The 16,395-nt window shown below is 43.1% G+C and overlaps 2 protein-coding genes across 5 annotated transcripts in view; one reads left to right on the top strand and one right to left on the bottom strand.

The window, feature by feature from the left end:
• The window catches only part of LOC125897313 (vascular endothelial growth factor A-like), a 341,071-nt gene that overhangs the window by 141,496 nt on the left and 183,180 nt on the right, over positions 1–16,395 (bottom strand). The window lies entirely within an intron of this gene.
• The window catches only part of evlb (Enah/Vasp-like b), a 97,581-nt gene that overhangs the window by 57,066 nt on the left and 24,120 nt on the right, over positions 1–16,395 (top strand). For all 4 annotated transcript variants that reach the window (XM_049590510.1, XM_049590509.1, XM_049590508.1 and 1 more), the window contains 2 exons: positions 9,342–9,510; positions 13,120–13,297. In XM_049590510.1, coding sequence (XP_049446467.1) covers positions 9,342–9,510; positions 13,120–13,297 — 347 coding nt within the window. The remainder of the gene's footprint in view (positions 1–9,341; positions 9,511–13,119; positions 13,298–16,395) is intronic.

Raw genomic sequence — 16,395 nt, 5'->3', positions numbered from 1 at the left:
TGCCTGTGGTGCAGTCGTCTCTTTCTACACCGTCAAGGTTATGCTGTGATGTTTAAAGTCACAAGCTCTGTTCAAAATGCATACTAATAGGTAGGCATGAGCGAGAACACCATTACATGTATCTATGTCTGCCTCTGTTTAACTAAGTCTATCTGTACTGAAAACGCGCAGGGTTTAGACCTAAAGTGGCTGGGACCTAATTGACCTATGGCTAAGCCACGCCCCCTCCACTCACTCGGACAAACTATCAACATTCAGTGAGCGGCGCTATGGCAGGTGTCACAGTACACGGCATTTCACAGGAGGCAATTGATGATTTTTGGGGACATAACGATCAGATGTCATTGAGAAGTAACCAAAAGGGCCTAAACTACGCATTGGAGGGATATATTCATCATTTTATTGTTGAGAAGCTCGATGAAAAGCTTAAATTACAAGCCAAAATTTACAGGTCACAGTAGCTATGTTTCCATCCAAAAGTGATTCGAATCATTGGGAAATGCGCATTAAAAGAAATACGAATCCTGTGTGTTTCCATTAAATGTACGGACTTTGGTGAAAACTATGAACTCGCGCGAGTTTTCCGCAGAACCGGAAACAAAACAAGTCTTGCATTCTTTTTCTACGTTTTCTGGCGGTTGGCAACCAGCTTGTAAATGCATTACCGCCTTCCCGACCTGGAGTGTGGATATCACCATGGAGAGAGGTGTGCTACATCAGACTTAATTCGAACATAACTGTTTCCATCCCCCGTTTTGCGAATCAACATTTTTTCGAATCAACCAAAACCCGGCTAAAGCGAGCGCATTTTAGTTTGTGCGAATCAGGGGATTTTAATTCGAATTTTGTCATTTCCATCATAATTTTCCGATGTGATACTTCTAGATGCGCATCTAAACAGGCTGATGGAAACATGGCTAGTGTACGCTTGTGGACTGCATCTCATTGCCGTCGCCGTCGAAGTTAAGGTTTTTGGCTCAGAATATGAGAAAAGGATAACGGCCTTTTTACCATCTTTACCAAGAGTGTCTCTCTGTTAGTTTGGTGCTACAGTATTTACACTGAAGCTAATGTTAACTAGAGCCCTTTGGACAACAGCTAACAATGATGTACGATCACCAAAGTACAAAACTAGAACAAAATAGGCTAATGAACTCCCAGCAAACAAGGTGACATGATGAACAACGCAGCTAGGAGCTAACGTTAGGCTAACTTTAGCTAACGTTAGCTAGAGATGTTAAAGATAACTTTATATTTCTTTCCAGCAAAGTGACAATATGTTGCCTCAAACACAATGTTGACTTACCTTAGAACAGATGTAGACATCATTGTTAATCTTATTCACGTTGAGTTGATGTTGTGGTCTAACGTTACCACACAACTTTATCCAAAGGAGACACTTTTCTCGGTTGAGATGTGGTTTAAAGTGTAAAAATACACCTGGTCGCCCAGCCTCTCAGGATACCTTGTGTCAGAGTTGCATGTACCCCATGCACACCATTTGACCATTTTTAAACTTCAAATCTCAGAAAAAGCTCATAAAACCCAACAAACTGACTTTCTGTAATGCATTTCAATGGACGTCCAGGCAGAGAATGTCCCAGTGTATGGGAATGGCTATACGCACTGTGATTGGCTCATCACGTCTGAGGGCGGGGCTTAGCCATAGGTCAATTTTTGAGGTTAGCAAAACAAACGGATTGGCGTGCAAGTCAGTCATTATGACAAGCGCAAATTAAACCACAGCAGCTGGAAGATCCACATGCTGGTTCCCAGTGAGCCGGTGAGCTACAGCAGCACCAGAAAGAGAGTTCTGCACAGGAAGGGGACACATGCTGGTGTTGCTCTGCAGTTGTAGTGGATGTGAATGGAAACACATCCAACATATGCTAACATCACTCAGGCCAGATGTGCCGATCACCAGGACGAGAAAAAAACAAACTGGAGGCCAACTCCTTATCTCTGGTGCTTTCAGGCAGCCTCAGGACGCAAAAGCAGAATGGGAAACATTATCATTAAATTAATGGAAACACACTGAACATGATAACGCACAGTGCAGCTTTGGAGATGTAACAGTTTTACCTGAAATCCTGTTGGCAATGCATTTACTATATTACGACGTTACTGATCAAACCATATGTTAAATAACGTGTTACTCCCAACACTGCTGCCCACATACTTCCATGCTGGCATAGATAGAGCCCATAGATGGTCCTAGAGGGCAGATTGAAAATTTCAGAACTCAGGTTTCCATTGGTACTGCTCTGTTTCGTTTGTATCCTTAAGCCTTCATTTCTGAAAACATGCACAAATACAGATGACATGAACGCAGAGTACGGACACAAGACTCCTTTCATGTCCATTTAAGGATCTAACGTTGAGCATAGATGATGATACTTCCTGAGTATGTAGGCGCTATTACGTTAGTATGTAATTTCAAACACAACCATTGAGGGATGAAATTAGAGGTAATAGCTAGATTTGAAACACTGTCATTGGTGTGGATTTTAAAGCCGAGCCAAAACGTGCATCATCATGCAGAGTAGCTTTTTTTCATAAAGGCACTTTTTAATAGTGAGTGAGCACCTTTTATTTTTGTGACTCAATGGAAGACGATTCCTGAGCAGCTCTCTGAGATTTCTCTGTCTGTCCCTGTCAGCTCGAATCTGCTGTAGCACCGACGTGAACGGGCCAAGGAGGACGATGGCATTTAGAGTGTGTCTGTGTGTGTGTGTGCGCTGTCAAGGTACATTCAGAAGCGTCTGATTTATTCATGTCCTGCACAGCAATTGTTAATTTTTCAACGGGCGTGGCGCGTGGAGTGATCTACACTGCACTGCTGCATCTGTGTGCATGTGCATGTGCATGTGTGTGTGTGTGTACGTCCCATAACTGTCAGTCAGAGGGAACTTGTTTTGTTGTTGCCTCAGCTTCTTCACAGCTCCTCTGTCTCTTCATCTTCTCCCTCCACCGCTTCGTCTCCTTCTCCCCGTCTCCTCCGTTTTCTCCTGCTCGAGTCTCTTTTAGCACAAGAGCCTCATTTATTCATGCTCCTGGGCCCTCGATGCCATTTTCAGCTGGTTGCTAAGAACTTCTTTTTAAAAATTAACGGAGTCGACAAGTTAAAGAAAATAAATTAAACACATCGTTGCCCTGCTGGTGCTCGGGCTGATTTCAAGTGTGTGCACATCGAAGCCGCTAATGCAAGATAACGTGTGTGGAGAGTAGGACTCAACCTGGGAGGAAGTTATTTATAACTCCTGCTCATAATTCATGCAGCGGGGTATTATGTGGAGCTATTTTCTTTTGTTGTGTTATTTGAATAGTCTGGTGCTACAAGTTTCAGCTGCTTCCAATGCTCCGCTTTCAGCTTTGAAGTAAAGGAGAAGGAATGCTAGTGTTATTTTCTTTATCCAAGTGTTAACCTGGTGCTTTCTTGTTCTTGTCATGAATACTGCTACTGCTGCTACTAACACTACAGTAGCTTGAAGAGAGCATTCCTTATCCTGTAGCTTCCAGTGATGCAACTCAGGCATTGTAAAGTCATTTCTATCTGTGAGTGAGCACCTTTTATTTCATGCTGATGTGTAGCATGTTAGCCATGTTCCACAACTGTTGGTGGTTATGAACTTTAGAACTTTGTTTTATTTTTGTCCCCAATGGGGCAATTCATTTGCAAGCGTGTGGACATGACATATAACATATGACATATAAAACAACAAAACACAGAGGCAAGGCACAGACATACACAAATAATTTAGGCACACTGGAAAAACCTTATGGAAGGTTTATGTGCTGGAACTATTTCTTGATAAATCAAAACATCGGTCAGGTCATTCCTGGAGCACCATTTATGTGATCATTTCCTGAAAATGTAATAAAATTTGCACTTTTCAAAAATTGTAATAAAACCCAATAATGTTCAACATATTCTCATAGAATAGTTTGTTTGATATCCTACCAATTTAAGCCCCACGAATGACGTTACGTCCTTAACATACAGTTACATCATTAGCGTAGAGATACAGAGGTTGCATAAGGCAGGTAGACTTACTGAGGTTCGGTAAAGGAAAAGAACCATGGTGAGGATGTACCTTGAGATGACTCGGAGTTCACTCAAAGTTCACACGGATCCAAACACACGACTCCAGGAAATAGACCCATCCACCACCCCAACCAGTCTCCTTGCAAGCACTCGGGACTGCCTCTTTTTTTTACTGCCGTCAGCACATTGGTCACATGATTGCAGCCTTTTAAAAAACATGGGATATGTGCAAATTTGGGTGCATTACTTTTTGTATGAAAAATATGAAAAATTTGTGAGAGCAGCCTATAATGTTATAGCTTGACTAAAAATGTCCCAACTGATATTGTAAGAATATTACAAAATACCTGTAAAGTTACACATCTAACCCTGAACTAAAACTCATATTAAAGGTGAATTAGTGTACTGGTGTAACGGCAGGTCGCCGTTGCTAGAGCTCTAGATAATACTTAAAGGGATAGTGCACCCAAAACTGAAAATTCAACCATTATCTACTCACCCATATGCCGAGGGAGGCTCAGGTGAAGTTTTAGAGTCCTCACATCACTTGCAGAGATCCAAGGGGAGAGGAGGTAGCAACACAACTCCACCTAATGGAGGCTGATGGCGCCCCAGATTCAAACGTCCAAAAACACATAATTGAAACCACAAAATAACTCCATACTGCTCGTCCGTAGTGATCCAAGTGTCCTGAAGCCCCGACATTTGAACTCTGTTTTTAGCCTCACTGTAGCCTGTAGGTCTAACTGCCTCTCTGTGCACCGCGCTCACATGTGTGCGCTCGCGAGGGCTAAAAACAGAGTTCAAATGACGTTTTTCCAAACAACTTTTTATGTCGGGGCTTCAGGACACTTGGATCACTACGGACGAGCAGTATGGAGATATTTTGTGGTTTCAATGATGTGTTTTTGGACGTTTGAATCTGGGGCGCCGTCAGCCTCCATTAGGTGGAGTTGTGTTGCTACCTCCTCTCCCCTTGGATCTCTGCAAGTGATGTGAGGACTCTAAAACTTTACCTGAGCCTCCCTCGGCATATGGGTGAGTAGATAATGGCTGAATTTTCATTTTTGGGTGCACTATCTCTTTAATCGTAGATAAATTCATGCAAACAGTACAACTGAACTCCTCTCTATCCATTTCCTGCTTGTTGTTACCTTCCTAGAAGGTTTATATTTGGACGACAACACGATGCATCAATTTGTTTGATTTATTTTCAATGTGAAATGTAAAAACACAGTGTTGCTCTTCTGCTTTGCCCTTACTCTGGTACAATAAGGTATTCATTGTTAGAATTTTTAAACAGATTCTGCCTGTTGTTTTTAACAGTACCGTGTAGTTTTTACCTGTCGGAGGGCTGTGGGGCTGCGTGCAGTGCAGACAGATGAAAACAGACCAACCGCACAAAATAGAGTTTAAAAGTGCAGTGCCTGCGCTGGCAAGCATGGCCTCTATGGGTTCGGTGTACAGTGTAGCAGCTTCAGTTAATTATAACAGTCGCAGTCTGCTGCGAGCATGCCACGGCTAATGTATCGTGCCGCGCAAATGTCCCATGTATTTTGGTTGTAACTCACCTGGTAGAGCGCGTGCTCTGTATAGGCTTAGACCCTTGACTCTTTGCTGCATGTCATCCCCTCTCTCTCTGTCCGTTTCCTGTGACTCTCCAGCAGCTCTGTAATGTAATAAAAGATATAATAGCCCTAAAAAAGTACTGGTATGCTTATATTTATCTTTGAATAGAGCCATGCTAGCTGTTTCCCCCTGCTTTCACTCTTTATGCTAAGCTAAGCTAACTGTGTCCAGGCCCCAGCTCTGTACAGGCACTGTGTAGTAAGTGTTTTGGTGGAAACACAGACATGACAGTCGTATTTCCCCAAATGCTACAGTTATTTCTATAACGTGTCTTTAACATCATCCTTATATGAATGAAAGCACTGTTTCCTGCTGTACTTTATGCTGCAGCCTCACATTAGCTTCTCTACAAGCCAAGACTTTTCCCTCTTTCTCTTTTTCCTCTCCTTCTCTTCTCTGACGCAGCTCTTTCACTCGGCCTCAGGGGTCGATCCACTAATTTTAGCTTGGCAAAGAGGCAAAGACACAGATGGGACTCTTCTTGTTAATCTCATTTGCAAGTCAAAATTGTTTCTGTGTTCCTCCCCTGTGTTTTTTCCCCTCCTCGTTCCTCCTGCTCTTCACCTTGATCTCCTCTTTTACTCTGTAGCGATTCAGCACATGCGTTTGTCTGGCATGCGATGTGAAAAAAACACACGGAAAAGGTCATGAAACTCCACTCGTGTACTGTTTACAGTATACTGTTCGTGTGTGTGTGTGTGTGTGTGTGTGTGTGTGTGTGTGTTACTGTGAAGGACAGTGGAGAGACAGCAGGAGCCTCAGTGGGCTGTAATAAACACAGTCAGCTGGGAGAGCAGGCAGACCAAACTCTTAAGGCCACACACACACACACACTACGATTGCCTCTCATTAAGAACATCAACAGATGCTGGGCAAGCGCTTGATTACGTTTGGATTAGACTGTTAGTGTAACACAGGATTAGGAGACCGAGTCTTTGCCTTGTTCACTGTAATTATCTCACTTACATCCTCGGACAAACACACAACAGTCACCACTGTGAAAGGAAGATTTGACCCTGAAAGGATTTTGGTGATCAACTTTCTTTTTCATCAACAAAATTGACTATATTCAGACAAAAAAACTGAGAGATTAAAAAAACCATTGACTTGATAAAGACTCATCTAAGGCTGTGTCGACACGCAAACAGATAGGCCTCTAGTTTCCCGGCGCAGCGCAGAGTGGCGAACTCCGCGCAGAGCTAGTTTCGAGCAGCACAACCCGAGGCGTGCTCAGTTTGGTAGTTTGGCAGACCGAGATGCGCTGAGATGGGTGTGGCGGCGCAGCAGGGGGAGGTGTCGACAGATCCAGCTTGGCGCAGTGACAGTTTCGTGCCAAAAGGCTTCGCCGAAGGTGTGCTAAAAGCTCGCCAGCTGAAACCAGGTCTACTGTCAGCGCAGGTGGAGCGCAGCCAGTGTAAGCCGAAGTGTGGCTGACCGGCGGACAGTGCACACACGTCACCAAAACCTCACAGGCAGGTTTCCAGAATATCAGGCACATTAACGATGCAATAAATACCCACAAAAAAACACTATTCAATGCAACTATCTGCAATCAGCACATAAATGTATCTCTATATCGACTGTCCCATCACAGCTGATGTCAGATCAAAGGGGATTGGCACCGTTTGGCACACGTAATGGAAACCCAACCTGATTTGATTAACACAGCTGCAAACTAATGAGTTCACATCCCTCTCAGCCAACCACAAACAGCCACAGCATCAGATAGGGAGTATATATTCAGCATCTGTCATCTTAGAAAAGTCAAAAGAAAAGAAACAGAGTGAGACTGCGAGAGAGAAAGAGAGAGCGCGTGCACGAGAGAAACGCAACATTGATTTACAATTGTGGTGACCTCCTCCCAGGCTACCTTTGCATCATCAGCCCGTGGAGGTCTGCTCGCAGTTCCGTATATTCGGACACTGCGAGCTTGGACCTCCCGGACCAAAACATCAGTTTCCTCCTGGGAGAAGTTTAGCCGTCTGACGCTGCTGCTCTCTTCTGCCATGGCGAATTGAGTAAACTGTCATTACGCCTTTGCACGGTGCATTTAAGGACGAGGAGAGGGGCTCATTTGATTGGTGTGATGTCAATTGGCTGTGTAAAACCCACTCCACGCCTTCTCTCCTCCCTCTTTCCGACTTGCGCCACACCCAGTTGGCGAAGCGCAGGTGCGCTGCGCCCCCGCCTCGCACGGTCTGTGAAACTAGAGCCCATAGTCTGGAGGATGATATTCCACATGACCTTCATTTTACAAAATGTCTCCGTCCACACTACGATGCAAAATAACTCCAAACATTCACCATACATGCTGCCTTTCTCAAAACACCTACTGGAGGTCTTACCACGGCTTATTACCCCTCGATATAAGGAAGAAGGAGCTCACTCAAAGATACGAGTGACGCTCTGGACATGCAAAAGTTTTCCTTCCCATTCTTGAAATTGTTCCACCATCTGCTGGTTCAGCCACAGTGTCTGGCGGGCTTTAAACTGTGTGTCCACGCTGAGGTGGTCCAAATAATACTGGGCACAGCAGACAAGTTGTCCTTTCAGTCAGGATCATACATTCCAGCTGTCTAGATGTTGGTGGTGGTGATGAGATGAGATGAGATGAGATGAGATGAGATGAGATGAGGATCTGGATGTGAAGAGGAGTGGGTGTTTGAGCTTGTCCTGGGCTCTGGATATAAGGTGACTGGAGGTGAATGGAGGCAGCACGGTGGTGCAGTGGTTAGCATTGTCACCTCACAGGAAGAGGGGTGGAGGAGCCCTTCTGTGCGGAGTTTGCATGTTCTCCCTGTGTCAGCGTGGGTTTCCTCCAGGTACTCCAGCTTCCTCCCACAGTCCAAAGACATGCAGGTTAACTGGTGACTCTAAATTGTCCGTAGGTGTGAATGTGAGTGTGAATGGTTGTCTGTCTCTATGTGTCAGCCCTGTGATAGTCTGGCAACCTGTCCAGGGTGAACCCTGCCTCTCACCCAAAGTCTGTAGCCCCCTGTGACCCCTAACAGGATAGGCATTTCCGGAAAATGAATGATGAATGAATATACAGTACAGGCCAAAAGTTTGGACACACCTTCTCATTCAATGCGTTTTCTTTATTTTCATGACTATTTACATTGTAGATTCTCACTGAAGGCATCAAAACTATGAATGAACACATGTGGAGTTATGTACTTAACAAAAAAAGGTGAAATAACTGAAAACATGTTTTATATTCTAGTTTCTTCAAAATAGCCACCCTTTGCTCTGATTACTGCTTTGCACACTCTTGGCATTCTCTCCATGAGCTTCAAGAGGTAGTCACCTGAAATGGTTTTCCAACAGTCTTGAAGGAGTTCCCAGAGGTGTTTAGCACTCATTCATAGTAATAGTAATTTTATTTCTCTACACACACTAAGTTTTTATGTGCAGTCACGAGTCTTATTGCCGTTACTGAAACACCTACAAACAGGTACAACACACAGCTGTGTATCAACAACTCTTCTCTGAGGCTCACTGAAAGAGTTTCTCACAAACTGTTTTTGAGACAGATGTGGCAGCTTGATTAAAAATAAGTCAGTAACTCTTGGATTATAGTACTGTATATTCTAATTCACTTCTGAACTGATGAATTCAGCTGTGATTAACTCTCCCTCGACTCTGTGTCTTCCCCTCTCCCTCCCAGTGAGCAGAGTATCTGCCAGGCGCGGGCCTCCGTCATGGTCTACGATGACACCAGTAAGAAGTGGGTGCCCATCAAGCCTGGACAGCAGGGATTCAGCCGCATCAACATCTACCACAACACTGCCAACAACACCTTCAGAGTGGTGGGCGTCAAGCTGCAGGACCAGCAGGTAACACACACTCAGCAGATGTCGACATGTGGGACGTTATTTTCAGTCATCCAGTCACCAGAGAGAGATTTCATCGTACAGTGGGAGGATTGCAACATTCACGACACTCGGGCTATTTTGGGTTGTGATTGTGAGTTTTCTTCACCAGAAGAATGTTTAATAGGAGGAAATAGTGGTGCTTTAAAACAGAGACAAGCGTGTGTAGAGAAACCTTATATGTTGGTCAAAGTCAGTGTGTGTGTGTGTGTGTGTGTGTGTGTGTGTATGAACTTTAAAGGTCGTTAGTATCACTCATTCTTCAGCTGTGACATGACTGAGACCTTCTTCCTCTCTGTCTCTCCAAAGCCATTTTCCTGTCTACTTCCAATCTGTATTTTTTGCATTTCATTTTTTATCCCTCTAAATTTTCATTGTCTCTTCTAAAATTAAATTCTCACTCTTTTGGTCTCCAAGACTGGCCTGAGGTTGGGGATATTACCGTGTTTCAATTCAGTGTGTTTCCATCTCGCTTGGCGCTCCGGAATTAAATCCCATCTTAGATACTGTTTATGGTCAGCATTTTTGTGCAGTAGCCATTCAATGCATTTCCTTTCGATAGTTTGTTTTTTGGTTGTGGAGGAGTCTGTGATTTCCTGTGCTGGATTCAAAGTGCCAATCTAAATAATACATGCATCACACTGACTGCAACTAAATATGACCACTAACATTCCCATGAAGTTTATAGGAGTGATTTCACGACACAGATCTGAACACGTTTTAAAAGCAAATATCATTAAAACAACCAGAACTTTAATTATCTGATTAGTATACACTTAAAATTACAGAGCATATATTACAACAATACAGATACTTTTGGTTGTAAAGTTTTTTTCTCATCTAATTTCATCTCATTCTCTCTTTTCAAAAAGTTGTCACACACCCACCACGTATGAGTGACAAAAAATGCCTACCTTCAAAGGAATATTTAACCCCCGACTGATCATTTGTATGTTAATTACACACAACATCTTTTGTTGAATTCATGACGAAAACTTAGTTTGGTTGCCTCCATGCCTCCATATTGAAAGAAGAATAAAAAAAAACTGAGAAAATTCTTGATGATTTGGAGGAAAATGGGGCCGCGTGTAACTGCAGCAAAGCCCACACAACTCGTGCAGAATAATCCAAGTGTCATTTATCTGTATGCTCAGTACTTCCCAAACACATACATTCTCACTCACATCGTCACACATCGACTGTAGGTCCACATATGACGTCCAAGGTACCCTGGGTGTGTTGGTTGATGACGTTCTGGGACGCCGTGTCAACTTCAGCCTGTTACATACATTGTCTTTTTCAAAATACATTTCTGTTTTCACAGGAAATGTACAGTTTGCACACAGTCTCTTTCAAAATAAAAGCACTACATCAGTACAACACTGCAAACTGACGCCTTTTTCCTTCAACGACAAACGCACGAGGTTGAGTTTAGGAAAAAAGAACAAGGTTTGTCTTTACCATCATACGAGAAGCGAACAGTGGCATCCTGGGTGAAAGTCAGTGGTTGTTGAACCCATTAAGGTCCGTGTACTTCGGGGCCATTCGTTTTTCGTTTCGAAATAACAAATTGAAACATGGAAAACCAACCATTATCTGTTTTTTGTTTTGAAATGAAAAAGAAAAAGGAAAAAAAACATCCGTCTCCTGTTTTTTATTTGATAATAAAAAAAAGAAAACCAGAAAACGAATCGTTATCCATTATCCATTATCCGATTTAATTTAGGAATTTAAAAAAACCCTATGGGAAACTCCTTTCTCTATTTTTCACCACGAGCGAGCCACCACTTTTTTTCATCCTGACAAGCCCCTGCTCAGCACACCACCTCCGCACATTCCTCTCAGAAAACCCCCGTCTCGTTCCAAACTGGGTACATAACGCAGCAGCGATATCAACACAGAACATTCCATTTCTTCTATTTTCCGCAATAAAACCTGCATATTCATCCAAAGACATATTGCCGCCGGGGCCCAGTGCCGCCTGACTGCGTCTGATGACGCACATCTCTTGACGGGTCGTTCGTGGAGCACATAAGATCTATGAAATGTACATACAAAGCATACATGTACATTTCCTATAACTACTATTTGCTTTATCTGACATGTTAAACTAATAAATAACTTTTCTAACTAATCTAGGTCACTCTACATGGACAGCAACTAACGGCATATCACATTACGCATTACATGATGACATTAAATGATATGCAATACGTCAGTTCATAAAGTTTTATTACCATGGACCAAAAGTTCCTTTTTGTCCGCCAGTTTTCTGTGAAAGTGACGTCAGTTTCAGTCAAGCCTACAACTCCTGTTCCAAAATTATCTTCGAATTGTTTTCGGACATGAGCGGGTGTTCATGTGTATTTTCCCAGTCGGAAAGTCATTTTTCCGATTATTCCGACACCACATGAATGCAACTTACTGGTCACAGAGAGGAAACTAACAAAAAATAGAGAAAGGAGTTTCCCACAGGGTTTTTTTAAATTCCCAAATTAAATCGGATAACAGATAACAGATAATGGATAACGATTTGTTTTCTGTTTTCTTTTCTTTATTATCAAATAAAAAATGGGAGACGGGTCGTTTTTTTCCTTTTTTGTTTGGTGATTTCAAAACAAAAGACGGATAATGGTTGGTTTTCCATGTTTCAATTTGTTATTTCGAAACGGAAAACGAATGGCCGCGAAGTACACGGACCCATTAACCAACCCTCTCGCCCGCCCTACTTGGACTTCCACCGCCTTAACTTTGGTTTATTTCCTGCTGTGTTTCCCTCTGGTACCGCCGGGCACAGTCAAACAACAACGGGGAACAGCCACGTATCATGCCAACGTGAAAGGACAGCTTTTTTTGTCTGCGTCTGACGCCGAAAGTCACTGACCAAGTGCTGGATTTCGATGACTTGGTCGATGACTTTACTTACAGCTCAGTTCCCCGTTATAAAGGGCTGTCTGTTTGGGAAGTACCGAGCAAACAACTGGATAAAATAGACTTGGATTATACTGTACGAGTTTTGTGAGAGTTTGATATAGTTTTTCTGTTCTTTAACCCACCGCCCATTTAGTTCAATTCATCAAGAATGAACTTGTGGATGCTTCTTTCACCAGAGGCATGCAAGAAAAAATATTCCTTTAAGTTGATGTCAGTGATTAACTGTGGCAAAAACAGTTTATGATCTACAACTGTGTTTGTTCCAAATCATAGCTCATGATGTAAGCCACGTAAAACTTGTTACAGGTGAAAAATAAATCCAGAGGCTTTTACAGTCAGCTCTGAATCTGTCTTTACAGTGGAACCATTGACATTAAATCCTTTTAAACACAGAGCAGTCAATTCTGTGGCAGTTAAAGATCTCTCTGCCAGTAACACAACAGAGTTATGAGAACTGTAGTGCGTCATGTTGTATTTATCTCCCCAGCCGACCATCTGTAGATGTGCATCGTCCCTCAAATAAAGGAGAGGGATGGCTGTTTAAGATAAATGCTCCGCAGGGGAAATTCTGTTTCTCCTTACTCTCTCTGTACTGCAGCTCCGTGTCACATCTGCTCTCCTCTTCCTCCTCGCTCACAGGTGGTTATCAACTACTCCATAGTGAAGGGGCTCAAGTACAACCAGGCCACCCCGACCTTCCACCAGTGGCGGGATGCCAGGCAGGTCTACGGCCTCAACTTCGCCAGCAAGGAGGAGGCCACCACCTTCTCCAACGCCATGCTCTTTGCCCTTAACGTCCTCAGCGCTCAGGATGGAGGTGTGTTTCCCCTCACTGCATCACACCAACATGTTGCACACAAGACAGGAGTCAAGCTGAGGAAGACTGTTATGGAAGATTTCCTTATTTTAGGAAGAGCTCACTTATCACCTGCCTGACGCTCAGCTTTCCATCCACAGCATCAGATTGTATTTATAGTGCTCACATATGGCCAAATCAAAAAGCAGATCGAACTTAACAGCTGACAGCTTTGGAGAAGTTTGCATCAGCAGATGAAATGCTTGTCAGCATCTTGATGAAGGTCATTTTAGGGGCAGGTGTACGGTAGCCAGCAAGGACAAACAAGCTACAACAGCCCTATAGATTTCCATTATGAGCAAAATGATGCCAAGTCAGAAACACATACGAAAATCCAAAACAAATACAACAACGAGATGCACTGTAAATGAATGGAAGTGCTATATAAAGCCAAAATAAATCAATTAACAGCAAACACGCTGCAAGTACAGAAACAATACTTAATCATAAACACATAAATCCCTAAAACAGATGCAACAGAAAAACACAGCAGATGTTCTCCAGTCCTCTAGGGGGAGCTACGTTAATATGTTGCTCCTTTACAATATTATAAAAGACAAAGGCCAAATGTAAAAAACAAAACAAAAACCTACCTTTTTATGTTGCATCCTCAAATTCGTTGTTTTCAATGTAGATGCGTGGCAGGCGCTCAAACAGCACAGCGATGCCAGAGTGGTGTGCATGCCTTCCTGAACACCTGTTTTTTAGGGCAGGACGGCTGTGCCCTGAGATGAGCTGAGTTCAGCTTTTGCCAGCGTGCACCACATGTCATGTGATGAAAAACAACCAATCTCAGCACGCAGATATCTTTCCCTTCTTCTGTAAATATCAGTCTGTGGTAAATCTGGAGGAGAAGTTGATCATGTTAGTGCAGGGCTACCCAGAGCTTTACATCTGTCCCACGGACGATATGTTTGGCCCAACACACACTTAAAAACAGCGCCTGGAAGAAGGTCAGCTCTGCACTCAGGATTTCTAGTAAGTAGGCTATGATTCAGTACTGGTTATGGTTGGCACAAAGTAGACATAAGAGTAGCGGCCAGTGCCTGACCTTGCATGTTCCAGGCGGTTAAAAGTGTGACATGTGCACAGCCCCTAACGGGCACCGTATCCTAACCTTTTTACCTGAATCCCTGAGTGCAGAGCTGATCATCTTCTTTATGAGTGTGTAGGCCTGTCGTCTGTGGGACAGATGTAAAGCTCTGGGTAGCCCTGCATGCTAACATGAACAACTTTTCAGTGTTTATCAGACTGAATATTTACAGAAGGGAAAGATATCTGTCGGCTGTGATTGGTTGTTCCTCGTCACATGACATGCGGCCTGCGCTGCTTTGTCCCAAAAGTTGAACTCTGTTTATGTTAGGGCGCTCGGGAACAGGTGTGAGCCACGATGGCGTCACTCTGGCATTTGATCACGCCTGCCGTGCATCTACGTAAACAATGAATTTGAGGTTGCAAAAAACGCAGCATGTGTACGGTCCCTTAAAAGGAAATTTCGGTTTATTTCAACCTGTCTCCTATCGTCCTAAATTTGTTTCAAGTGACTAGTGACATAAAAATAATAGTTAGCATGTTAGCCGTTAGCCTAGATACAGCTGGGGCGCATAGTAGCGCAAAGCTGCACTTTGGAAAGCAGAGCTAGATGGTAAACAAACATGGCAGCACACCGGTAAGGTAAGACAACACGTTTACATGTCGTTTTCTATATGTTCTCTGACATTTATCCTAACGATATGAGGCGGTCTTTGTGGGAAAAAGCTTGTTTAGTGGACTAACTTTGCACTTGAAGGTTGCCCGTTCACTTAGGTTTTAACAGGTCTGATGCTACTATGCGCCCCGGCTGTATCTAGGCTAACGGCTAACATGCTAACTATTATTTTTATGTCACTAGTCACTTGAAACAAATTTAGGACGATAGGAGACAGGTTGAAATAAACTGAAATTTCCCTTTGCTCCTCCTCAAGGCCTGGAGAAATTCTGCTGTGTTTAGCTGGTGTATGCAGCATTCTTCATTTTGTCTGTTGTTACTATATGTGTTTTGGATTTTCGTGCGTGTTTCTGAAGCTGCAGCACATCACTCCTAATAAATATGTTTCGTTTTACAGGTGAGTTGGCTTGTCTGTATCATAAAAGTGAAAAGACATCTCCCCTTCAGAGGTAGCAATCAAACATGTATATTGTCGCTGCAGTAGTTTATAAATCCAGCCAAATATTAATATGGTGAATATCAATAATGCAGTAGAAACTCAGCAGAGTGCAGCAGAAAGTCGCTGATGGACTCACAGTGATTTAGACTGCTGCTGCTGCTCTGTCACACATCTTGTTTTACACTGTAGCAACAGATTCATAACTCCCTCTGCCATCTGGGGCATCGGTTGTAGGTTTGTCATCACCAACATCATATTATAATGATAATACTTTTTCTCAGGCTACTAAACAGCTGAGGGTGTCGAATTTCTCCTTGTAGATCAAGACACAGTTCTGTAAGTGTGCAACCTGTTCTCATACTGACATCCTTTAGCATTTGTATACAATGCAACGGGCTTTCAATTAACTCCAATGTGAAGAATGCGCGGCAATATTGGACGCTCCCATCAGCTGACGTAGTATAAAGTAGACTCTAAAGACCCTGCAGACTCTCGTAGGTGTTTTTATTTTCCAGGTCAAAGTTGGATGAAACTGTGCTTGAAACTTTACAAACTAGAAAGAATGATAAATGTGTCACTTTCCCCTAACAAAGAGATGCAACACAAGTAAAAGGAGGGTCAGAGAGATGTCAGTCAGGTCTGCATTCCTGGTTTCAGCCTTAAATTAAACAGTAATCCTTTAATATTGCAGCTAGAGCAGCTTGGTTTGACACCCAGTCCCCTCTACTGGGCACTCTGGAAAATAAGTCTTGACACAAAATCCTCAGCAAGTGACAACCACATCTAAGAATATCTGAGTTCTTAAATCTGCCGTAAACCTTTTTCACAGCAAACATCCTCGCGTGTAGCAGAAATAAGAGCTGCATATTTTTTGCCTCCTCGTCTCATCTCTCCTCCATCCTCCTGCTTGTT

Source organism: Epinephelus fuscoguttatus, linkage group LG11 (assembly GCF_011397635.1).
Source record: "Epinephelus fuscoguttatus linkage group LG11, E.fuscoguttatus.final_Chr_v1".
NCBI classification, from domain to species: domain Eukaryota; kingdom Metazoa; phylum Chordata; class Actinopteri; order Perciformes; family Serranidae; genus Epinephelus; species Epinephelus fuscoguttatus.
This window is presented reverse-complemented; position numbering and strand designations above follow the sequence as displayed.